Below are 26,104 nucleotides of genomic sequence, written 5' to 3'. Positions count from 1 at the left end.
ATGTACTGAGGAATTTCTTAATGGGTGAGCAAAGTCAATTTTAAAATTATTGACTTCAACTATTTATTCCTTGATCCAACACACACCAGTCCCTTTGGTTTCAGAGAATTAAAGAACTGAAAAAGGTATTAAGTACCATCATCTACCACTCCTTCATTATCAAGTTGAAGGTGAAAAAGCTGAAAGACTAATCTTTTCCCTGGATTTCACACGTAATATCAAAGAAAGTACTCAAATCCAAGTTTCCAGATTTCCCAGTTCAGAGTAATTTCCAAAAAGGACAAGAAATAGATCAGAACATGTTAATAAGTGGCAATTGAATAGGAACAATTTTCAAGGTACTGCCATTGAAATAGGGCTGTAATGGAAAAATAGTGTTCATGAGGACTTTATATCCTCGTTAAAAAGTCCACATACTTTAAAATATTAATAGAAAAGTTATATTTTTTATATTTGATTTTTTACAATGTTACATGGTTGAAAAAAATTTTCACAGAGTGGGAAAATTATATGAAGTTCAAACTTTTGTTTCCATAAATAAAGTTTTATTGGAGCATGGCCAAGCTTTATTTAATTTTGGATCATCAGTGGCTGTTTTTGTACCACAGTAGTCAAGGTGAGCGGTTGTGGCAGACAGCTAAGACCTACAATATTTACTTCCTGCCCCTTTACAAAAAAAGGTTGCTTACCCTGCACTAAGTTTAACTAAATTAGCAAGAAGAGCAAAAAAGAGATCATGCAATTGTGTCCAACAATATAGGGGGCCCACAATAGATGTTTTAAGGAAAATACCTACTTTTAAGATATGTTTGCCTACATTCCTAAGAATTTAAAGCTTTGGCTATTCTTTTTCCTGATATTTTTCATTATGGTAAAAATATGAGAAACCCATTTGTATTTATATGCTGGAGTAGTTCTTGCTGTAGTTTAAATATTGAAATTCATTATTTTTCTCATTTATAATATCGTAATATTCATATGAGCCATGTAGGGATGGCATAAGGAGAACCGAGGACGTAAGTAAAAAGAATAGCTCTTTCCTGAGATATAAAAGTTAATAATTTTATATTGTCATCATTGTTCTTTGGCAGTATGAAACAGTTTATCACTCCTGGACAAAGAACAATAACGTATCACCTGCATTCTTAGTTTCTGAAGTACAACTGTGAACAAATATGTCAAAATATAATTACCTACAAGTCAAAGGAAATACAGTTATGTAACTACTCCTTCCCCAAATTAGTGTTTTAATTAATCCAAATGTCTCAGCATGCTTCTTTGTAATGTTCTTTCATGTGCTGTTGACTTAAAAGAAAGAAATGCAGTTTGAAGTAAGGAAGAGTCTTGAGATGTCAGCAAAGGAAGACACCCCTAAAAAGTTAAAAGACCTGATTAAAGTTTGTTTGAAGCTTCTGCCAGACGTATTCCAACTAATGCATCCTGGAATCCTGGGTATGTTTGTACAGTAACCACTAACTCCGGTTGAAAACGTTTGCCGAGCAATCAAGTACCAGTACGTCTGCAGGGGAAGATCTCACAGTCTTAGCTCCTCTTTAAAAATAAAATGCAGCTCTTCTGATACTGCGATGTTCTGCTCTACGACTGCTTCGGTGCTTTATGACTGACAAAGAGAGTCATTAGAAGTCTGTTTGATGGACGTAACCGAGTGAATTGGAAAAAATAAAAACGCCTTTTCAGCTCATTCAGAAATAATTGATGTGATTGAGACAGCTGTATGTGAGCTCCAGATAAGGAGATTTACGGAGAAACTATTGAAGCTAGAAAGGAAGGTGCGCATTTGAAGTTCTCAATAAAGTTGTCTGTAAGGCACAGAGCAGTATTCAATAAGGAGAGAGATTTAACCTGAAGCTCTTTCCTGTGGCATCCTGAGGGTCCTATCCTCTTGCAAATAAAATCCCTGCAAATGCAGACGGACATGAAACGACCCTGAGGGGGAGGGAGATTCTGCACTCTCACCCCGATACTATTTTCTCTTTTACTGTAAGTATTGTGTGAAATAGGATATTCCCGAAGTTCTATTGTTTTATCTTTTTTCTTTCCTAAAATTAGCCACTTTTATTGTGCAGGTTACTACTGAGAAGGTTTTGCTGCTGATGATAGATGGAAGGCAAATTTTTTAAAGTATGTCTGATTATGAGACATAATAGTTGCCTTTCTGGTGTAATGTTTACTTTTTTTAAATCCTCATCCGAGGGTATGTTTATTGACTTGAGAGAGTTAGAGATAGAGATGGTGAGAGAGAGAGCAGGGGGCGGGGGGAGAGGGAGAAAGAGAGGGACAGAGAGATTGGTGTGACAGAGACATTGATCGGTTGCTTCCCAAATGTTCCCACATGCGCCTGGACCAGGGACCAAACCTACAACCTAGGTATGTGCCCTAACCAGAGATGGACTAGAGATCAGACTCGCAATCTTTTAGTGTGTGGCTCGGCGCTCTAACCACCTGAGCAACCTGGTCAGGGCTTATCCATTTTTAATGGTTAGATTAAAAGGTTGGAGCATCCCATACACCAAAAAGTTGGGCGTTTGATTCCCAGTCAGGGCACACACTTAGGTTTCAAGCTCAGTCCCTGGTTGGGGCACATATGGGAGACAACCAATCAATATTTCTCTCTCACATCAGTGTTTCTCTCTCTCTCTCTCTCTCTGTCACTCTCACTCTCTGTGTCTCCCTCTCTATCTCTCCTTTTGTCTCTCTCCCTCAAAATCAATAAACATATCTTATAGAAAGGATTTAAGAAGTAAACATTACATCATAAAAGCAAATATTACCTCTCATAAACAGATATACTTTAAAATATTTGCCTTCCATCTATCATCACCATCCCCCTTCCCTTCTCTCTCTCTCTGTCTCTCTCTCTCTGTCTCTCTCTGCCTCTCTGTCTCTCTCTCTCTCTCTAAAAATCAAACATATCCTTGGGTGAGGATCAAAAATTGATAAAAATAAATGTATTATTATTCATATATTTTTAATATGCATCTGGTCTCTATTGCTTTTCTTAGCAACTATAAATAAACTTAGTGGCAACTTTTTTTTAACTAACACTTGGAAATGTTATACACATTTGGCAATGATTGTATTCCCAAAACAGAATGGCATATTCGTGTTAATTTAAAACTTCAATTTCTGAACAGTGTGGGTTGTAAAGAGTACATGCTATTACATCAGTACTTTCAGAGAAGAAGGTGATTCTGTGGTTCTGTAAAATTTTGAAAAATAATGACTACTTGCAAGATAAAATAATAAAATGAAACAGTTATCAGAGTTGTAGTTCTGTTGGACATCAGCTTTTTAGATATTTTTTAAAATCCACTGTTTAGAAAACTGTCCAGTCCTCTAGTGAATTTGCAGTTGTATGAACTTAACTTTCTTTGAGTCCTCTGAATAGGAGCGGGATGGAATCTGGATGCTAGTACACCTGCTACAGTGCCCAGGTTTAGGTTTCCTGCTTGGTAATTTATGTTATCCACCAGAGAGATGAAATTTCACAAAAACTAATAATAATTCAAATGCTCATCTCATCTTCCCTTCGTAAATGCATGAAATAATGCCATTAGAACACAAGCCTTATTTCTCTAATCCAAATTTGTGTATTCTAACCAGGCTCTTTCTAAGCAGGCTCTTTCTCTTGATCCCGAGTTCCCCAGTATATTGCTAGTAGCATCCGTTCACTTTTTTAATGAAAAATAATAAAAAATATTAATGAGCAGATACGTTTATTGAAAATGAAACATTGTACACCCCACAGCACCCAACTTAAAACAATTCTTATTTGCTCTGTTTGTCTTGACGAGGATATAGGTGAATGCTATATGGAAATGATTATTGCAGTCACACACCCCTACTTTGGTGTCATCAGAATTCCACTGAGGAGGGGAGGACAGGAAGAGGCGGCCATCCTCATGGCCACCTGCAATGTGAGGGCAAGAATAGAGGGCAGAGATCTTCTCCATTAACACTTTTCCCCAACTTTTCATGTGACCTAAATTTCCAGAAAATAAATTTATATTAAGCATAGAGAATGACGGTTCCCAGTTTACAGTAGTTTAAATCTGTGACAACTCTAATGCATTCCATCATTTGGGGACTAAGATGATGATGAAGGTACATCCATACTGCAGTGATTGCATAGGATCTGGAGTTTCCTTTAATATATTTGTAACGACCTCTGAAATACCTGGGAAGTACTCATAGTAGGGTGTGTCTTGAAGTGAAAATGTCCAGTGTGTCATAATGAAATAGAAAACTAGTTGATAAATGCCATTGTAAAATTATCAACTATAAGAATGTTCATGCTTACTAAATTAATTATATTCAAATAGTTTTTGAAAAAATTGTGGCAATGTATGTACATATTTGTTTTATAAACATTTGTATTTAAAACAATAAAAATCTACTGCATTAATAGGATAATTAGGTTTAAAGTTTCATATGATTTTTTTAAATTAAGTTTCAAAAGCATTGTGAATTATTGGACCAGTAATGTATTTTTTTAAATTAAAGAATAAAAAAACCTAAAACATAATAGGACTTAGTTCAAGATATACAGCTGTACAGCTGTGGCCTGAGGTATTAATACCTTTTATAGTATATGTCTTTGAGGAAGCTCAAGGCTCTTTTTATAAATTATCTCATTATCTCTCAGGGAATTTAAGTCAGTAAGGGGTGAGTATTATTATCTCTATTTTACAGACCCTGAGCCTAAGGCACAAGAACCCCGGGTCAGCTAACTTGTGTGAGGTCAACGGAGGATCAGTGGAATTGCTCGGCCTAGAATCACTTTCTGCTTTCTCTAATACACTATTTTTTCTCATGACAAACACACACAGACACACATACCCCATGCTTGGATTTCCTCAACACACACAATGTACCTTACCTTTCTAATTTATTTTTAATTTCACTTATCTCTTAATTGTATTTGGTTTACTTACCTTCTCTGATTTCTTTCATTCACCAGCAACTTTATGTTAGGAAGTGCACCTTTTTTCTTGCATCTTCAAATATTTACTTTAGAGCATTTTTTCAATACCACAAAGAAACACAAACATATAGATAAATAAATTAAGCTATTAACACAAATCTTTTATTTTAACTGTGATCCTACTCCTCTTATATATCACATTTTTAAAATCAGCAGTCTAACAGCACATTCTCCATTTCTCTCTATATTTACATGTTGGTTTTTTACTTCTCTGGTGTAATCAAGAATTGTCCTGCAGAGTTCAGAGATTTCATAGCCGCAATGAACTTCTGAAGGATGAATACAATGGGTGTGTGGTAGTGAGCATTCTCCTTGATGTCTCCGATGCTTTTGAGCATATTTTCTTTCTTTCCAGAACTGATTGGCTTCCTTGCCTTCTGAGTTTCAAAAGTGACCTAGTTTTCCTACCAACCCTCATTTTTATTATTTGCTGCTGACCCCAACTGTGGAATCTATAACCAGCCCTCCAATATACATTAGCTGTCAAACTTCATTTACAGCTCTCAACCCCAAAATCTCTCCTTTGCAATGCTTACCCTAAGTTCCCAAACAAGTCTCACCTCATCTTTTTGTACCCTTTCTTATTGAAAACTTGATCATATTATATTTTGTCTGTTTTACATAGCTATAAGATTTAATTTCTTAAATGTGTAGAGGCATTTTTGGAACTTCCTTGCAACCAATAATGTGTATAGAACAAACGGAGATGTAGTGAATTAATGACTGGGCCCAGTTACCCACACAGGTCTTGCTGCCCATTACTGTTTCTCCAGAGTTCACCATTTTTTACCATAATCCTCTGCCTTCAACAGTTCTTCTAATTCCTTTTTTTGGTAAAGAATTGACAGATGATGTCTTCTACTGCACCCTTTCAATTAGGTCATTCATTTGCCTGAATAAATTATGTTACTTCTGCTTCCTCATATTTATAATTCTCAGAATTTTTGGAAGGATTTTCCTGAAGACCTATTTCTTTCATAACTCATTTGAATAATTTTCAAATACAACTTCACTTCACAGTTTCAAAGAGCTAGAAAGCTGACACTCTTCTTCACGCTATTCTGCCTTTCCCTCTTCTAGAAAGACCAGTTTGCTTGGGTAGGACATGAAATCATTTCTTACCATAGACAGAACAATACAAAGCTTCAAACACTTCAGGTCACTAGACGTCTAAACGTCCACATTTTTGCATCTTGAGATGGAGCCATAGTTCTACTGACTCTCCAGGAAAAACGCTGTGGACACTTTGGGGACCAGCTAGTTTTCTGGATCAATTTAATCTCTTTAGCATCTTCTCATATGTTCTTTCAATTGTAGGGTTTCTCCTTCCTCCACTTGCCTTTTCATCACCTGGGGAGATTTTACAAACCACTGATATCCAGTCCCACGATGAAACGAATTTAATTGTGTAACAGGTCCTGACGTTATGTTTTTTCACAAGTCACTCTGGGTCATTCGAAGGCACATCTAGGTTTAAGAATGACCACTTAAATCACTTTAATTCAGAGTATCTGTGATTAACAAGCTGAGAGTTACATGAACAATGCAACTCATTCTCTCTTCACACAATCGACACATTACATTTCTGGGTTAGTCAATACCTGGAATATATAAATAATATGAATTCTGTGCCATGACTTTTCTGTAAAATCTATCTTCCCAATAAACCTACCCTGATGACAAATGATGATGAAATACTTGACTAACTATCATCCATCTATCTAAATTTACATGTTTGGTTTACCGTTGCAATTAAAGCCTGCCTCTTGCAGAATTGAGGATGTAGGATTCTATACTAATTTGGTACATATGTCAACTTAAAAATTTTGCCACAGGAATTTTATTTATTAAAATTATCTAAGTAGTGTGTAAGAGATACTAATACAATGTTGACATTGTACTGTGGAATTCTAATGGGATAATTTAAAAGCAAATAAAATGATTGATGGGGTAGTTTATGATCTATTGTGTGATACTCTTTACTTTAAATTTTTATTGTGAATTAGTTTTCATTTATCCAGATATTACTTTAAATATAAGCATTTTATAAAAACAGAAGCACTCATGAATCTAAGTATTTTAGTATATATATATTGATCTCAGTATTTTTAAGGTAAAATATTTTTTCTTCCATCATTAAATTTAATATGTAACATATTAAATTATGTAACATATGTAACATGAAGTATTTAATGGAGATTATTCACAGTAAAAAGAAGGTAGAAAGTTAGGAAAATAAAATGCACAGAGAGATTAGATTCATTGTAGTTATTATATAATACAGTACAGAAATCATCACTTTGCTTTGGACATTTGTCATTGCAAGCATATCCTGTCACCTGCCCATACACTAGCCTATCATTACTTTCGGTGGAACCAGCACTTAAGCACCCAAGCATCACCCTCTTTCTATTTTTGTATGAAAATGAACCTCCATTTCTGTCTCTTATTTTCCTTTTGTCAATTTGTAAGTACAAATTGTGTATTTCTTTATAAATTTTAAAATTCCTTGTTAATGAAGACTGATTCTAAATGATTTGAGACTCATTAAAATAGAATTTGACTCTCCTCCTTCTATCTATCTCTCTATCTCTCTCTCTCTCTATCTATCTATCTAATCATTGCTTTGTCTGGAAGTTATAATACGTCTCCGTTACCCTTGGTGTGCTTTCTTGAATGTAGCATTGTCATTCAAATACGATTGTTCAGAAGCATATACTTTGGTGAGTGTCTCTGTATACAGAATGATGTGGCGTTTGGGCACTGTCAGTGGTCTCATTTCCAAGGTGAGATTGAAGACATAAAATGTATCAGAGATAGTGCGCAGTCAGCTGGGAGTGATAAATAAAAAAAAATATGTACACATAAGATAAAACATCACAAATATAAAGTGGTTTCTGTAGTTACTTAGATGTAAAGTAAAATATCACAATCACACAATTGTAAATACACATAAGAAATATTAATAAAATAAGGATAATGTTTCTTTTAATGGAGCTTACTGAAGTAAATTTTGGTCCATGATGTGTATGCTCTTTGTACTAGAAATATTTTGTAATTTTTTTTAAAAACTGCAGTACCAATTCAGTAAAGCATTATGAAGAAGACAATGTGAGTTAAATGTTTTCCCTTTATAATAAAATTCAGCAGTTCTTTTCTTTTATTTTTACATATATTTTATTGATCATGCTATTACAGTTGCATTTTTCTCCCCTTCCACTCCCTGCACCCCCCTCCCTCCAGCATCACCTCCCCTTTATTCATGGGTCGTACATATAAGTTCTTTGGCTTCTTCATTTCTTAATACTATTCTTAACCTCCCCGTCTATTTTGTACCTACCAGTTATGCTTATTACCTGTGCCTTTTCCTCCATCCTCCCCTATTCCTCCCTAAAGATAACCCTCCATGTGATCTAATTCAGTAATTCTAAAAGTTTGATTTTGACCTAGAATGAAAACGAAGATTTTATAATAACTGTATAACACAAATAACTTGAGGTACTGGGTTACAAATATTAATGGACAACATCCCTGGCCAATCTTCTATCTGAAACAAAATAAAAGGAAGATTTGTGGAAATATGTACTTGTCTTTAGTAAAGCCAGTTTATAAGTTTGGAGAAAATGTCACAGTTCTTCTTAATTTTCCCTTTCGTAATCTATCATGTGTCTATAATCCTTAACATTTTTAAAAATTCTACTGGTCCTAGTTTCATTTAGTGATTTTTACCATTAACATTCAGGTTACAAGAGTACAAAAAAGGTTCTTCACATTTCTTACTCTTTCCTGGCAGCATTGGTGTTATACTTCATAATGAAATGGAACAGTAGAAGTTATAGGTTTAAAAATCTATACATTTATGCCATTTTCAAATCATACTAGAGCTTAATTGACCAACAATTGCATGAATAACCTGAAACAGACATTACAGAATCTTTTTCATATTGGTTTTTTCCCCAAATGTTATGTATGTTACATGGTTGATGCATGGCATTACTACGTTTCCTTAATGCGCCTTTTTTTGGTTTTATTTTATAGTTACAATAATGTGTACGTTTCATGCAGAGTGAACTTTGAGTCCAGCCAATATCAGCATCATAGTAACGTGTGGGTCCAAATCATACAAAGATCTGAAACATTTTTTAAATCCAGTCTAAAGGCTGTACATGATGTTATTTTTTATAACAAATTATAGTCATAGAAATCACATACAATTAAACTTTTTTAGTTTATTCTCCATTCTCTGGTTATGAGAACGTTTATCTATTATTTCAATACTACCCTTTGAATTTCAAGGTCGATAGGTAATATTTTAATATGAATGAAGTGTGCAATGTATTCCTATTTCTAAGCACGACATCTAAATTCCTATTTATCGGGTGTACCCTTAATAGTTTAAATCATCTGCCAGAACACTCATTTTTAACCATTATATCACATGGAAAATTATCTTAAAATGATTTCTTCTTACAATGGATTGATTCAATATTTCTTGCTTTCCTGAATCACTGACCCTTGTTATTACAGAGTCTATTTATGAAAAGCATATTTGAAGCGAAGACTACAGGATAGAAAAAGACTGAATATGTGGGACTAACATAGATTTAGATGTGTGTGTTAGTGAAATTGCTGTTTCCTATCTCTGTTTCAGAAAAAGGAATTTTGAGCTTTTGCATAATAAAATCTAAGTATTGCCTCAGATAATTCAGAGTTAACCAAATAGATTTCAACATATTATATTAACCATTTTGTATTGAATTAGTTGTCCGTAGACTTTAATGTGTGTAATTGATGTATTTTTAATGAGATCATGTACAATCTTCTACCTTAGTGACATTCAGAATCTTTTCTTTTACAGCCATTTCGTAGAGTGACGTTTTCTGTTGTGAGTCAGCCTCAGGACCCACATCAGGGGTCACTGCAGAGTTGCTATGACAGCGGGCTGGAGGAGTCAGAAACACCAAGCAGTAAGAGTTCATCAGGGCCAAGACTGGGTGCCCTTCCACTCCCAGAGGACAACTATGAAAGGACCACGCCGGATGGCAGTGTTGGTGAGGCAGAGCATATGGAAAATGGTAGGGGCAAACACAACATCCACACACATAATCACGCTAGTGAGCCGTAATAAGTAGCCTCGTGAAGGTCAGTCTAAAACCACAATACACTAGCTGACACTAAAACTATTCTATGTGAAATAATAAATATTTCCTAAAGTACAAAAATGCCAAATAAAGAACCATAACTTTGTAGATAAAATTTGCCATTGTAAAACAGCCTGTCAGACATAAACACATTTACAAATAAGAATAATACTATGAAAAAAAAAGCTAAATTAGTGCATAATACTGAAACGATAGCAATTTGAGAAAGGTCTCGTGTTATTGTTTTCTCCTATTCATTTTTGTCATGCAACTATTTCTTCAATTGCAACTATCCAGTCTTAGTGCAAGGGAATGACAGCAAACGAACTTTGCTCTTTTCCTAGGTATTTAGAAAAGCATTTTCAAACACTTCCTTTCAAGTGATAGCTGAAATGGCGTTAAGAAGGAGAACAGTATTATCTTGTTCTCAAAAGTATATTGTGCATGCTATTAGAATTCCCCTCTCACTTAAGTATAAGGTTTTACTCATTTTTCTGCAAGGAAATGGGAGGAAAGGAACTCGTAGTACTTTATATTCTTATCCCATAGTGAGACGATTTTCATAATTACTACAAACATTGGCCTTATATACATTTTTCTTTAAGTTATCCAATGAAGATTGCAAATAGTAATTATAAAATTTATACATTTGTTTGTGTTCCCAAAGACAATTGGAGATGCATTTTTTTAAATTTTGGGTAAGAAGTAAATGTCTGAGGAATGGGTTTTTGTCAAATAAGGGAATGGTGCATTTCTTACTACGTTTACTATTATTTCAATACAAACAGATATTATATGTAGGGAAGATAAGGGGGGCCACACACATTTTACCTCGTGGAAACCTGGAATTAATTTGTCTTTCATCATTCCACCCTCAAGTGAAATAAGACATTCTAACTTTTTGTTATATACCAGTTCCTCTGGTGATGATACGCAAAAAGAGCATAGTAATGCAGGGTAAACTTGATTTTCTTCTGGAAGTTTGCCTATTGATATTAAAATTCAACATGAGAAAGTATTATGTAAGTGACCCCCAGTTAAATTACTGCAAATCTGAACAATGTTACATAATTATTGTTCCACATTGTTATCTGGGTGATAGGATATCAGGGTCTGATGATTGATAATCCTTCTTGATTAAGTATCTGTAGTTTAAGTGGCATTTTGCCTTATGGCTATAAAGGCATGCTTATCTGTGTGTATGGTGGTGTGTGCTTATGTGGATGGGAGTTTGGTATGGTTTTTAAGAATTAACTTTAGTATTTTTAAATGAGTATAAAGTATTTGATATGAATTGCAGTGCTTATGAATATATATATATATCTAAGGCAGATATGTTTGAAAAGCTTCACAGAAAATTAAAAGAATTAAATTTAAAATACTGCCAGATTTTATATATGCACACATATGCGCTCACACACACCTAGGAAGGCAGGTTCATTCATTGAAGGTATTACTATATCTGTGACTACATTTTGATGATACCATTTAATTTTGTGTTTTGAAAAGTACTTGTGTCACTGTAAACAGCATAATGATTAATTATTTTTGATGTCAGCTATAGTAATAGAAAGAAACTTTGTATCATTGGCATTACAATCATATTTTAATGTTTTTTTGAGTTTAAGGAGATTCGGTGCCTTTAAAATGAGAAATGATGAATAATAAACATAATTATATATGACAAACACATATCATTTACTCTTAGGAAACATACTTGCCATGGAAAACTTTACAGATGAGCTTGGTAAGAGACTAGAAAGTTCATTAAGACACATTTACCAAAAAAGACTTAGTTATTTTTTTAACTATGATTTTAGTCTTGGCAGCAGTAAGAACCATCATAATGTACCTGATTTTTCCTGTTTTTTTATGTGACTGACACTTGAAATTTGGAGTTTACATAACACTTTGTCATCTGCTAGCTGTGATTCATGTCAGCCCTAATCTATAGGTAATGATGGAAGGAGATGTGATTCACGTTGGGCAATCCAAATGTAGCAGCTGACATTCGAGTGAGTTCGGTGCCAAGGTTTCAGACTTCCATCTAGCTGTAAAGCACAATCACATTGCTTGAATTCTGGTAATTTCATTTTCAATATTAATGGGTCATTCTGACATAAATAGAATTGGAATTGAAACCTGTCAAGTATCCATTTGTCACATTTAATTGGAATCCAGGTAATCGGCAGTGTTTTGCTTGGTTAGGTTTTAATCAGGATTTGTATTGGATTTTCCGTGAAAATGCCTTTTTGGATGCTGTCCTAGTTTCTAATGATTATTACCTCCAATATTTTCCTTGAATTTTAACCTATGTGAAACAGTACAGTTAAAACTATTTTGAGGATTAACGTCCATTGTAAAGTTTATAAGATAATTTTCAGTGTAATACTATACAACGTTCTAACATTCTAATGCCCTAATGCAAACTGAGCGTAAGTTGGGACGGAGCTGATGACAAAAATACGTTTTCACAGATGCTGTCATTAGGACATAACTGAACACAGGAAAATTTAAGTAGCTAAGCCATGAGATGCACATCTTTTATAAAAGTCATTGTCCGATTTCTATATTTTAGCATGATAAACAAAATTTCATTCAGCGGGTCTGTGGCTTACTTTTTTGTATAACCAGTTTTAATATTCCAACCTAGTTAGTGACAGATCGCAAATGAAATTTTATTCTCTTATAGCGTAAGAAAGGGAAGGCACTATAAGACTAAGAATAAACAGTGTCTTGACAGCTGAGTCTAGTGATTAGAATGATGCCCACCATTTTGATAAATCCAAAGCTGGGGTACTCATACCCCATGGGTTCTGGAAAGAAGTCATGGAAATTACCCCATTTAAAAATGTTTTAAGAAAACCTTTATGGATTATACATTTATTCATGAACAAGATCACTAACATATTTTCTTCCCCTTTAACAAATTATTATCAATTTATGATTATTTCAAATTGATCCTTTGATAACATTGAGAAAATTGGTTATTTATTATTTTATTAAACGCACTTAGTGTAATTAGATATTTTAAAATGTAGAGTTCATGGTGGAAAGTCAAGCAATGATAAAATATGTGATAATGAAATGTTAAATAATTAAAACCTACAGCAATGAATTGATAATTCAAGTGAAAACCAAATACTAAGTTTACAAACACCGTCACACTAAAGGAAACCATTGACTATGCAAAAGGTTGCCCTTCTTTTAATTACGAAGGAATCTGCACACTTTCCCTTGGAGTGGGCTTTAACAATTTCTTTAGGTCTATTGTAGCCATTTACTTTAGTCCCTGCCTTCATGCCCCAGTCTATTTAGTCTTCCCGGAGTCCCCCATCCACCCTGAATGCTATTTGCAAGGCTAGCTTGTCTTTGCTTTGTATTACTTCAGAAGATGTAGTGGTTAATAACTCAGATATAAAAATATTCCACTTGACCTCTAATTCCAATTTTGCTGTTAGGACTACGTAGGTCATTTACTCCATCTGTGTCCACTTCTGATCATCTATAAGGCAATAAACTAAATTAACTTTAAAATGTTACCCAGATCCAACAATCTGCAATTCTCTCCTTACAATTCAGTTGTTCTTATTTTTTTTTTTCTCTCCAGAACAGAAAGAGAACTTTGGGCCTCTTAGTGAGAGGTTGAGCAAATTTGATAAAATGTGTTAATGTGAGCAGCACACAAGCAGTTCTTGGGCTTTCCTTGCAACCCAGGCACCATATGTGCATGCTCATCGTAGATAATGCACGTATTCCATAAGTCAAAGACGTGGACCGATTTCAATGGGGTGATCTTCTAGCAGGTAGATGGCGGGGTTGATACCACAGCAGGCCAGTGTAGGAGACCCTTTGGGAGCCTTCTTCAAATCACAGTATACAAGAGTCATCTGTAGATCCGATGTAGCTCTGGGTGCTGGGCCCTTCAAAAATATTAATTATGATTAAGTGATATCACAGTAGAATAAGCACACTTGCTTTCCTGCTTGACAATGTGAACTTTGGTCAGAGTAAGAGTGTACAAAAGGTAGAAAACATATGTAGTTTTCTCTAGGTGAACTTACAAGTAGTATGACATCAAAATAAATTAAAACAGGAAAATAGCAGTTGATCCACAAGACATGTTATAAGAAGTTAAATGAGGTCAGAAATTTGGCCACACTAAATGCCTATATACATTTATACCTTTTGATTCTTTCAGATAGTTAAGATATAATTTTGACTCATGTACATTAATACTTTTTAATTTCCTACTTCCAAAATGTCTTACTTTTTCAGATGTGTATGAGCTATACTTAATTGTTGCTTTATTCACGCTCACTCCGTATGCTTTAACCAGTGTTTAGATATCACTGTCCTTCAAGGTTAAAACGTGGTACAGTCCACCACAAGCCCATTTGCTATATGCCATGGACATTACTCATTGCTCTCAGAAATAAATGAGAATCTGTGTGAAATATTATTTGGGTATGAAATGCCATTTTTATATGACCAAAGATAATGAGAACATAGACTAGACTCACGTATTTTTGTGACATAAAGGACACCCTTTTTCTCTACTTTCCTCCCCCCCACCCAATTTTCAGCAGCTGTCTGGGAGGTGCTATCATCCAGTCACTATAGGCTTGTGCTGTTTTCATTTAGATTGCATTACGTAGCTGAGGCTTCTTCTGTCCTTCTGTCATGCACTTGTCACTGTCATAAGCATCGCACCTCCAAACAAATGCTCTGCAAATTTTGTCTGTAGGAGAGACTAGCGTTCCTTGCAAAGGATTCATTTCATGACTGTGCATCTCATGGTGTCACTCTGGTTGCCAGGGTCACTGAAGCTGTCCCAGCCCTTTGTGAAATGGCTCCCTGTCTCCCAAGTGTCCCCGAGAAGTCCACATGCCCTCACCTCGGGAGGTCCCTGATTACTTCTTCTTCTTCATGTTGACTAGAGAGAAATAGTGATGAGAAAGACTGTCTCTAAGCCAGGTCTTAGCCAATGCAGGTGTGTGTACAGCAGCTCTCCAGTAAAAGGAGCAGCAGAGTCTGTAACAGAACCTAAAGACGATGTTGTCCTAGAGGAGAAGAGGCAACATTGTAGGTGGCATATATTGATTTAAAAACAGGCTTTGAAATCTAATGATATTGGTTTGAATCCTGGTTTCTTATCAACTAATAATTTGTAACTAAATATAACAGCAGAAATAATATCACTATATAAATTGGTAACAATTTTTATTACTATTATTTAAATAATAGTAATAAATAAGTGTGATTATTACTAAGTAAATAAATTGGACATAACACAATCTCTTCATCATCAAAACATCATTTAATGTTTTATCGCACAAAGAGAGCCTCCTATCATTACTGGTAAGGACGATATTCTGACCTTGAGTACCTTTCACTGAATTGCTCATTTTTGTGGGGTAACAAAGGGCAACAACCAGGAGCAGTGACCTTTAGCCACATCAAGGATCTAAAATGAAGGGAAGGGTTTTATCTTCTACCAGCAAATCAACCCAACTCCGTGCTCTTTTTTGTTCGAGGTGGGATAAAGCCATTATTATCTTCCTATATTCTCTACTCTTTTTTTAAAAAGAATGGCTTTACATTTTATACCCAGCACTGCAATTGAGTGAGTGTCCTTTAGGTGTGTATTTCCTTTTGAACTGCAGCAAAATATTCACACTGCAGGGAAAACAAGCTGAAAAAAAGTGTTCAATTAGTATGCTTACTGAACTCTCAGCTCTATCTTTTTTAATCTCAGTATTAATAATTAACACTAATAAAACATATGGTCATATTACCCTTTTTATTCTAATTTGGTCATTTAAAACTAAATTACTCCGCTAAACCCTTATGACATTTGAGGATGGAATGACCTCTCATCAGATCTCAAAGTGACTTGGAGGTCAGATAGAGTGTTTGTTGCCTCCAGACCCTTAAAGCAGTTGCTTTATTGGAATTTCTGTACACTCGTTAGATAATGCACTCTCTGTTTAACTTCTTATTTAGTGAAGGTGTTATGCTCATATTTCCTGCATCAGTTTTTGCTTATAGATTGTATGTACCTCTCTTCTTTCACAGATTTCTTTTCTTAGACTTTTGTTTAAAAAACTTGATATTGCTGAAATACAACACTCAGGCATCTTTTGGCTTTTATAGTGTAGTTAACACTCAAGTTCAGAGGTTAGTCTGCTTGTTGAGAAACTAATTCATCTTAATAGTCCTCTTTTAGTGTAAAACACTCTCGATTGTACCGTATTGTAGGTTTTTTATTTTATTCATTTATTTATTTATTTTTTGGTCAGAAAATTTTCAGTAGAGCAAAGCACAATAATATCCATTCTATCTCTTGTTTAATGGAGTAATTATATGGTGACAAGGCTGTGGTTATGTATTTATTTTTGATGTGATTTTTTTAAGAAATATTTATTTATTTTTAGAGAGAGGGTAAGGGAAGGAGAAAGAGAGGGAGAGAAATATCAATGTGTGGTTACCACTCGAGTGCCCCCTACTGGGGACCTGGCCTGCAACCCAGGCATGTGCCCTGACTGGGAATTGAACAGGCAATCCTCTGGTTCCCAGCCCACGCTCAATCCACTGAGCTATACCAACCAGGGCTGGTTATTTATTTCGATTCAACAATCATGATTTGAAAATACAATATAAGCAGAGTTGTCAGAGGAAGTCAAAGTGAATAGGAAAGAATCCCTGTTTTCCTAGTGGAAGTCCTTGTATCAGGGAGATACAACCTTGATTGTAGTGAATTCACCGTAATATGAAAAAGAGAAAGCTTGTTAGAAAAGTTTAGACTGGAAGAAATACAGACAAAAGAGAAGATATTTATATAGATGAAACAATTATGGATACATTTATTTAAAATTTGCATTTATTAAATAACATCTGGGGCTGGAAGAAGGCCTTGTCATGTCATCTGCATCATGTCTCTCCTTTTACCTACCTATTTTCAACATTGTTTAAATAGTGATTGAATTGGCTTGGAGGGGTTCATGTTAAGCTAAATTAAGTTAAATTATATGTTTTACATTTTTAAATCAAGTTCTTTTTTCCCTGTTCCTTTCTTTTTGTATGCTAAATATAAGTAGTTAAAAAAAAAACCCTCCAGAATTTATCATTGATGAAATTGGCAGCAGACACTGAATCCAGGTCTGAACTACAGAACAAGTTAATTTTATGTCTCTGTTCTCTCATTTCTTATAAATATGGACACTTACTAAAAATATCTGTGCTTTAATAAGGCCTTTCAAACTTAATAAGAACTTGTAAATAATATTGAGAAGTTATTGTTTTCATTTCAGAAGACTAATTGTCTTACTCAAACAGATAATTAGAGTAGATTGCATTGGATTATATTTTTTAAAATCAAAAAAGCAATTTGTTCCTCATATTGTGGCTACACCTTGTTTTTGTAATTGCTATCTCAAGTTGCAGGTTAAGTTTTTGGATATTTGTCTTTATGTCATATGCCTCTTTATCTAAAATATAGACAGTAGGTTGCCTTGTATTTGTATCTTGTTTCTGATAAATTTTCCTTAATTCATGCAAATAGATTTTTGACATTACTCTCATTATCTTGTGTGTCTTCTCATTACTATCCAAAAAGTATAAGTTTATTAGAAAATGAGAAAGTATTTGAAACATGTAAAAATTTAAATGACTTCTTAAAAATAGATTTTTAACTGCTAAAATATGACAATCACAGAATAAATTAATTTTTGATACTATATGTCCAAATGAAGCCTGTGACGTGTGCCACAAAATGTTTTGGTTATAAAATGGTAGCAGAACTGTGGCCTGCTTTTTGAAAATTGTCCACCTGTTCATTTCTAGTGCAAAATATGTATTTTATGATGTTATTTCTGCTCTGAAATGCCCAGGACCTACTATTGATGAGGTTCTGAGACCCTCCTATATCTGAGAGTGGTTTGCTTCTCCGAAGTTGCGTTCCTGAGCTATAGTGAGCTCACACTGAATTATGCACGCTGTTCCTATTCAGTGTGAGGCTGCATTTCACCAACCCAGCACTTGTAGCATAAGGTCATAGCAGCCATAGATGAAACTTCATACAATGAGCAGAGAATTTTGACTATTATGAGAATTCACCAAGTTAAATAACCATTTCCTGAGCACTTACCCTATGCAAGTTCTCATGGAGAATCTGAAGGTGAGTGAGACACGCTCTCTGCCTTCTCTGCATTAAAGTAGTGTGGTGGAGAATGAGGTACACAGAGCTGGATGTTTAGAAGTAAAAGAATGAGAGGTCCTATAGAGATCCATTGTTACTAGAGCCAAAGGAGTATATGAGTTAAGTACATGAAAAATTGTAGGCAAGCCTTGAAGGATGGGTAAGGAGAGACTTGATAAGCAAAAATATGAGTAAGAGTATAGAGAACAGTACGTGATACCAGGAATACCAACATGTGGGAAAACAGTGGTGCTCTTTGCCAACTTTGGAAAAATAAAATAGAGTAGCATGTTTCCAGGAGAGTAGATCTGGTTAAGGTATGTGGGCTTCAAGGTACCTTTGAAACATTCAGGTGATATCTAGCAGGTGACTGAATGTGTATATCTGAAACTTCAGAGTACAGATAAGTAGCAGGCTTGTAGCGTTAAAGTCATTAGCACCCTGGGAATTTTGAAATCTTGGGAACAGCTAAGACAGTCAATTCTGCATATGCTACTAGAGAAGAGATGATGTCTAACACAGAATCTGAAAAACTACTGAAATGTAAGAGAATAATGGAGAAGTAAGTTTTGGTGCTGACAAGGACATTTTTAAAAAATAATGTGACACATTAAGGAGAAATATAGAGTTAGAAAGTAGTGGTTATCAAATGGCCAGTGATGCAGAGTTGGAGGTAAAGAAGTAGACACACGATTAAACAAACTTTGATTAATGAAGAGAAATAGGAGACTTTGCTGGGAGCTATATTGTCTTTTATACCCCTTGTCTCCCACTATACTCTACGTGGTATGAGGGCAGGCCCTTTGCCTTGTTTACCGTGGCGTGATGCATCTGGAATAATCCCAACTCATAGGTGTCCAAAAAATTGCTGAATTTAGTTGTAAGGACAAAGAGCTCAATTTTGCCGATCAAGAGTCAGTAGAAATGAAACAATTGAGAAAGCTGAAGACCAAGAAATGTAGTGTAAAGATACACTTGAGAATTTCTTTCTCAGGTCAGCAAATCCATTACAAGGTCATTATCAGAGACAAGGGCATGATTGCATCCCTTGACATCTATATTAATGAATTTCTAATCATCTTATGAACCCATTGTTCACGGTTTTCTTGTTTGTTTGTTTTTACAGAATTTTCTGAAAGTAACTACAGAGTCTGAATGTCTGAATAACAGCTTTTGCTATCTTTCCTTGAGTTTTATAGTAATTACTCTTTTAAATGAGTTTTGGCCTCTCATATGACTTTTGTGTTTTATTTTATACTAGGCAATCATTTGTCCATCTCACTGGCTTGAAATTAAAATAGTGTCTGACTAATTGCATTTTTGGTAAGATCCAATCATTGATAATATTGTCCTGGTCATTACAAAACAATTTAGTTTGTGATTAAAGAGTATAGCACTGTAATCGTGCTATCAGTTGCTAGGAACTATTCAAGTAGATATGCTTCGGAACAGAAAATAATGAAAGCAGAATTTGCATGAAAAACAAACTCAAATAGTATAGTACAAGGCCTGTCAACTTCCAATCTATTTTACATGTAAAAAACATCAGAGAGATGCAATGTCAAAGATGTTTACCGCAGCTACTACACCTTGCAAGGGAAAAAATCACTCCAAATATATTATGTGCAAAGACTTACTAATAGTGATTTGCCAGGCAGATGTCACTTTGATGTTGTTTTTAATCTAAAAAAAGACAACCACCAATGTCACATAAATTTACTCTTTTTTTTTCTTTGTCCATTGTTGCATAGCCAGAATTATGAATGGGGATTAGATTGATAAAACTTGTTTTGTAGCCCAAGATAATTTAACCGATTGCTACATAATAATTTCCAAATAAAAATACACCTCCTATTTAATCATGAATACATTTATTTGCCTCATCAACCATCTCTAGATGTGTCCATTTTCAGCTTGATAGATGCTCTCTCCATGTCCTGGAACATTGAAGGAAATGTATGGAAATGTAGTGCATGCCAAGAAAAAACTACTTGTCTAGTTTCCAAGTGGTCCCTGGAAATTTTTTTCTAGATCCAAAATTCACAATTTCTTCAGTGTAAAGAATGTTCTGAGCCAAGGCCAATTCTTAATGACATCATAACATCCTGAAAAATTAGACTATTACGCTTTAAACTGGTGAATACTCCATTGAAGAAATAAGAAGTCCCTTTTTCTTCTCCAATACTCTTTATCTCAAAGAAGAACCAAGGAAAATCAATGCTTCTTTTAAAAGATTGCCTTGTGAGGATGGAGTCAGAAGAGAGACTTCATCCAATCCAGTGAAGCTGGGTGAGATATGAAACACGTCCACCATTGGTTGAAATCATCTCCTGAAGAACATTGCTGTGGCTCCCTGGATCCAGGGCTTCTCGCAGTCCTGGGTCCTAACTGCACTCCTGTGTCTCTAAGTTGTGCTTGTTGCTTGTTTGTTTGTTCTCTCTTTTCTTTAAAATCATCTCAAGGACTTTGCATATTCTTTCTTTAAATTAGATGATTTTCTTAGTATCAGCCTTAGGTGCTCTTATATAGCCAGACTTGATTTTCCTCCTTGCTTGTGGTTCCTTTTGTATGGTGTCTTTGCATTATCTAAACATTCAATGAATCATTCATCAATGTTGTTGCTTTCCTAGCAGAGTTACCTGCCCTTACTCTAGAGTATGTAAGTGACCCGCAAAGCTGTGTGTCAAAAACATCTCCCAGACTAATAGGTATTTTAAAAAATCATTTATCGCCTCATTTCACCAGTAATTCTCACCCAAAATAAACTCAGGCTTCAATTATACACATACTTGAGGAAACTGAGTTTAGGGCCCGATGCGTATTCTTTCCCTTCATCTTGCACGAGGCCATGCTAACTGTAGGTCATCTTTGAAAAGGTGATTGGAAGCAATGTGTTCACACAGAATTTTATCAGAGCTTCTTTCTTTAAGCTAACTGCCCTCTATTCAGTGTGATCAATTGTATTCGGCCTTCGCTAGTTTCTCGAGAATTCAATTTTGAGAGGCACTTCTAGTTTCCTGGACAACATGGGCTCATCTCTTCCTCCCAGAATAATGAAGATCTGAAATCTAATTCTCGCCTATTTCAGCCCCAGACTGTTTTTATCTTCTTTTGTGAAATCAAACCCCATGTGCTTTTTCCTTTACAGTCCATGTCCCCAGGACCAAGTAGCTTTCAAATTAGTTCTATCAATGTCCACGGTTTTAGGGGTCTTCATGTGTGTTTTTCTTAAGTAACCACATTCTATTTCAGAGCACAAAGTATAGGACTTCTGACTGGATTACTCAGCCTTCATATTTTTTCTCTTTTCAGTTTTTGAGGATAACAGAGACCATATATTACTCTTCTTTACCCTGGTGGCAAATTCCCGGTTCCTCTGACAGTCATTTCTTTTTTGAAGGGGGACTGGAGGACTGTCCCACAGACTGACTCTGAGGTTTCATATTTATTTTCTTCATTTCATCCATTCTAACAACCTGACTGCTTTCCCTCTCCAGCCTTCATCCCGTGCACATCTACCTCCTCACGGTACCTTTTCTACGACATTCTGAAGATCGTGTAATTCATTTTCTCTGCCAAAAGTCATTATATTTGAGTCAGTTCAGACAATGAAGTTTCAGTATTTCTTTTGGGATACTTTTTAGCAGAATCTGTTCAATTTTTAGTTTTAAAACATCCTTCTTCAACCCAACTGAATTTCAGTGTGGTAGTATATAATTTAATGTATAGATTTGTAAGAAGTTGATGCCAGAAGTTTGGATCTTATGTCAAGATCTATCACATTTTCAGGAAGGAAACCTGGAACAGTTCACATAATATTTCACCCACTTACAAAATAGGAACAAAATTCATTATTTTTAAAATAGTTTTTTTTAATGTATTGATTTTTAAAGAGAGAGAGAGGAGGGAATGGGGTAGAGGGAGACAGACAGACAGACAAACAGACATAGATTTGTTGTTCCACTTATTCACGCATCACTGGCTACTTCCTGTATGTGTTCGACCGGGGATCACCCCCACAGCCTTGGCGTATGGGGACAATGCTGTAACCAACTGAGCTACCTACCTACTGGGGGCAGGAACAATGATTATAATATACTCACTACCTTATTTTCCTTTAAAAGTTATTGTGCAGGTATACACGAACATACATTTTTAGGAACTTAGTATCTAATAAAATTACATCAAATTATTATTATGCTATGTTCATTTATAGATTCCTTAAAATCATCTGATTGCACGGTTCTTTTCTTCTATATTAAATCAGACTCACAATGTTCATAATATTTATTAAATGCGTTATTCTTTGCTTGCCTACAATCATGTCCACTGGCTTCCCTTATAACTTGGCTTAAAGATAAGTTGTTTGTGTTGGCCACTTTTGAATTTCCTATTGGTTTCCAAGGTTAAGAGCACATGGCTCGCTATCTCCTGTGAACAAGCGGCACTATTTACAGCAAATATAATTCAAAATATATTAATAGATTCACATTTATCTTCTGCAGCTAAATGGCTTCTGTCTCAAAGAGACCTGTATGTATTTTTCTGAATTTATTGTTACGGAGTAGCAAATGACAGAAACCAGTAACTCACAGAGATACCTATCAAATAATTATTAAAGATCACTCCATGCCCAGTAACAGAGCAATTCTTAAAAGACTGAGATTACAGACGACTCTCAAATAATCATGCCAGTAAGATAAGCCCTGTAAAGCTGTCGCAAATCAGGGCCTGGGCAGGCTCTGCCAATTGGGCACCAATTCATAGCACTTGTTCACATCTCCTTCTAAACTGCTAATTAAACCGAATACATGTGTAATTGCAGAAATCAACTTTTGTGGGGTATTGAGATAATTTTCAGAACACAGTACAAAACACCCCAATTATAATATAATTCAAACATAAAGGGATGAAGGGACTTAGCAGGGATCAAGCCATCGTGAAGTGTCTCTCATGTCAGAAACAAATGAATTTAGACTTATTCACACACAAAGAGAGAAGGACCAGAAAAGAGCAATGTAACAAAAAGAGGATAATCTATCAAAAAGGTTTACTAGAACAATGAAATGGTGCCCTTATGAAGTATATAAAAATAAATGATAAAAAAGTGAGGGGAAATTAAACTAATAAACTTATACTTTTACCATACATTAGTGCTGATTTGAGGGTTCTACATCTTAATTTGCTTTATGGAATCATTCTGAGGAGGATACTATTACCTGCATTTTATAGATGATAAAGATGAGATGATATGTAGAATTGTGGTTAATACCTGTCAACACTAAGTGTTTGATACATAGTGGCTGTCGTTATTTATTATTCTGTTTCGTTGCTGTTAGCTCTGAAGAGTTTTATTTGCATAACGGCATTCATAGCCTTAAAACCTTATTACCACCATTATAATAATTTCTATTTTAAAATGTCTTTAAGTAGATTTTGTTTTATATGCCATATAAGTACTAATTTATTATGTAGCTTTGGGCAAATCACCGATCTCATCATCTTGTTGTCTAAGTCACGCAATGACCCATTCCCTACCTACTTTCAAGGGAGACTCCCCTTATTATTTATATGAAAAAATTATTAAAAAACAATACATTTTCCTAATTTTGTGTAAAGCCACATTTTAATTTCATCAGTTAGAACCACCATAAATTATGGTGTAACATAAATGTTGATACTTAGGGTTTCAAGGGAAATAATCAAGTGTTCATATCACAAAAAATCTGAAAGAGGCTAGTGGACCATTTTCCTTCAGAATAACAGCATAATAGAGTCAACATCCTGAGTTTCATTATATGTCATTTAGCTTAAAGTCACAGAACCTATTGAATTTGAAGTGTAGATGTGCTGTACAGTATACTTGTAATAGGGTAAGCATTAACCCCAGGTACTTTATTCACTGGTTAAACTTAATAGTTACCTTTCATATGCTTCGATTTCATTGCTAGCGCATTCTGTATACACATGCACATATTTATGGCATCCTTCTGCCGTGGCTGGGGAGGCGCTGCACTCAATGGGATGATGCACATGTACACGGAAAGAGTTAGAAGCCTGTTTCTGGAGTTGGTCCAGAGACATTCAAAGATTGTAGTAACAAAGCAATTAACTTTTTAATTATGCAAATTATTCAATAAAGCAAGTACTAAAAGATGTTTAAACACTATAATACTCTTAATATTGTCTCAATAATGTTGGAAATTACAAAATACACAAAACGTTTCACCTTAGTATGCAAACTTAGTGGGGTTTTTTTTTCTCATTTTTTTCTCTCTGTAGGCTAAATATAGGACAAAGACTTCCATACACCTATCACTACCTTCATAACTACTAGACTGTGTTAAATACTATGATTTTCATAATATGTAACCAAGTTAGAAAATATCTTAGTTATTTCAAGACTTAGGCACACATTTTAACTATAACACCAGTCCCCTTGCCTCTCTAGGGAATAATTATTTTAATTATGGCTATCATTAGTTGATCTGCATTATTGAACTTGCTCATACTTGCTCAGGAAGTTTCTTTACATACAATAACAAATTAAAACACATCAGGTGAAATCACTAGAATAAACGAGTGAGAGGACATATGTGTCATCCGCACAGAATTTCCAGCTCACCTGTGCTCAAGTACTGTTATGTCTCACTACATTTTCTTGTGGTCAGGAGAAGACATGCCTTACAGAAGGGACATGCCTTACAGAAGGAGACCGATGACTGATTTGGGGCTGGCATTTAATACACTGTACTTTGTTTTTCATACTAAAATAATAATATTTTTATTTGACACAGAATCGCTTCACTTACTTGGAAACACACATAAAAGCAGAAAAGAGGATGCATATTTCAATGAGGATAAAGTAAAAAACAATCTTTTTTCACTGACGAGCTGTCATATTAACTTGCTAATAATTGACCTAGTTATTAAGCGAGTGAAAACTCCTGTTTGCTCTGCTGTTCATTTGTAATTGTCATTCACATATATATAATACACCTGACAATTCATATATACGGCAATTCATATGTATAGCTATATATATGAACATCATGTGCGTGTGTATATATACACACAAACACATATATGTATACACACACAGTGCTAAGAGCACTGTGCTGAGAACTTACATCAGTGCTAAGGCCTGCATTTCCTTCCTTGGGAAGAACGCGTGGCATTTCTGGAGTGACGAAGGGAGTTCTCTTGCCTCAATAAGGGAGAAAATAACAGGGGACATAATATACCACATGGAGAGATGCCTGCCTCTGAGCCTTTTTCATTTGAGCTGCTTGAGAAATATTGCTACCTGTTATTGCTGAGACACACGTCTTTCTAAATGAAGGTTATGCCAAAGAGCAAAAGGATCCATTATAATATTTTTTGCACTTCATTTAGCTAGTGTCCTTATTGATTGGACTTTATGAACTATCTACATGTACTTGGTATGCCTTCTTAAACAATTTTGAGGGTGAATGTTTTATTTGCTAGTTCAGCATGTGGAAAATAAGACCTCTCAGTTACTACATATTTTGGATGCTCATTCTGAAATTTATGAGCAAACTGTAAGAAGATCTAGCATCACTCGCCTGGGAAACACACACTCCCATACACATGCACACACATACACGTGTCCACACATACCATTCTTAATGGGCTGGGCTGAGAAGGCTACAGCACATCATAAAACTAATTCCAGTAATAAATTACGCCTTCAGAAATATTTTATTTTGGAGATGTTCTATTAAATTAAAGTCAATA

General features: G+C 35.0%; 1 protein-coding gene across 5 annotated transcripts in view; it reads left to right on the top strand.

Annotated features, from left to right (window-relative positions):
• PCDH7 (protocadherin 7) overlaps nt 1–26,104 on the top strand; it is a 403,653-nt gene that overhangs the window by 180,063 nt on the left and 197,486 nt on the right. For 3 of the 5 annotated variants that reach the window (XM_024573850.4, XM_024573854.3, XM_045182597.2), the window contains exon 2: nt 9,864–10,080. The exons of 1 other annotated variant lie outside the window; for it this stretch is intronic. In XM_024573850.4, the coding sequence (XP_024429618.1) occupies nt 9,864–10,080 (217 nt within the window). The remainder of the gene's footprint in view (nt 1–9,863; nt 10,081–26,104) is intronic. One more of the 5 variants, XM_024573851.4, reaches the window with a different exon arrangement.

This window comes from Desmodus rotundus, chromosome 4, assembly GCF_022682495.2.
Source record: "Desmodus rotundus isolate HL8 chromosome 4, HLdesRot8A.1, whole genome shotgun sequence".
Lineage (NCBI taxonomy): Eukaryota > Metazoa > Chordata > Mammalia > Chiroptera > Phyllostomidae > Desmodus > Desmodus rotundus.
Note: the sequence above shows the minus strand (reverse complement) of the source record. Positions and strands in the feature narration are given on the sequence as shown.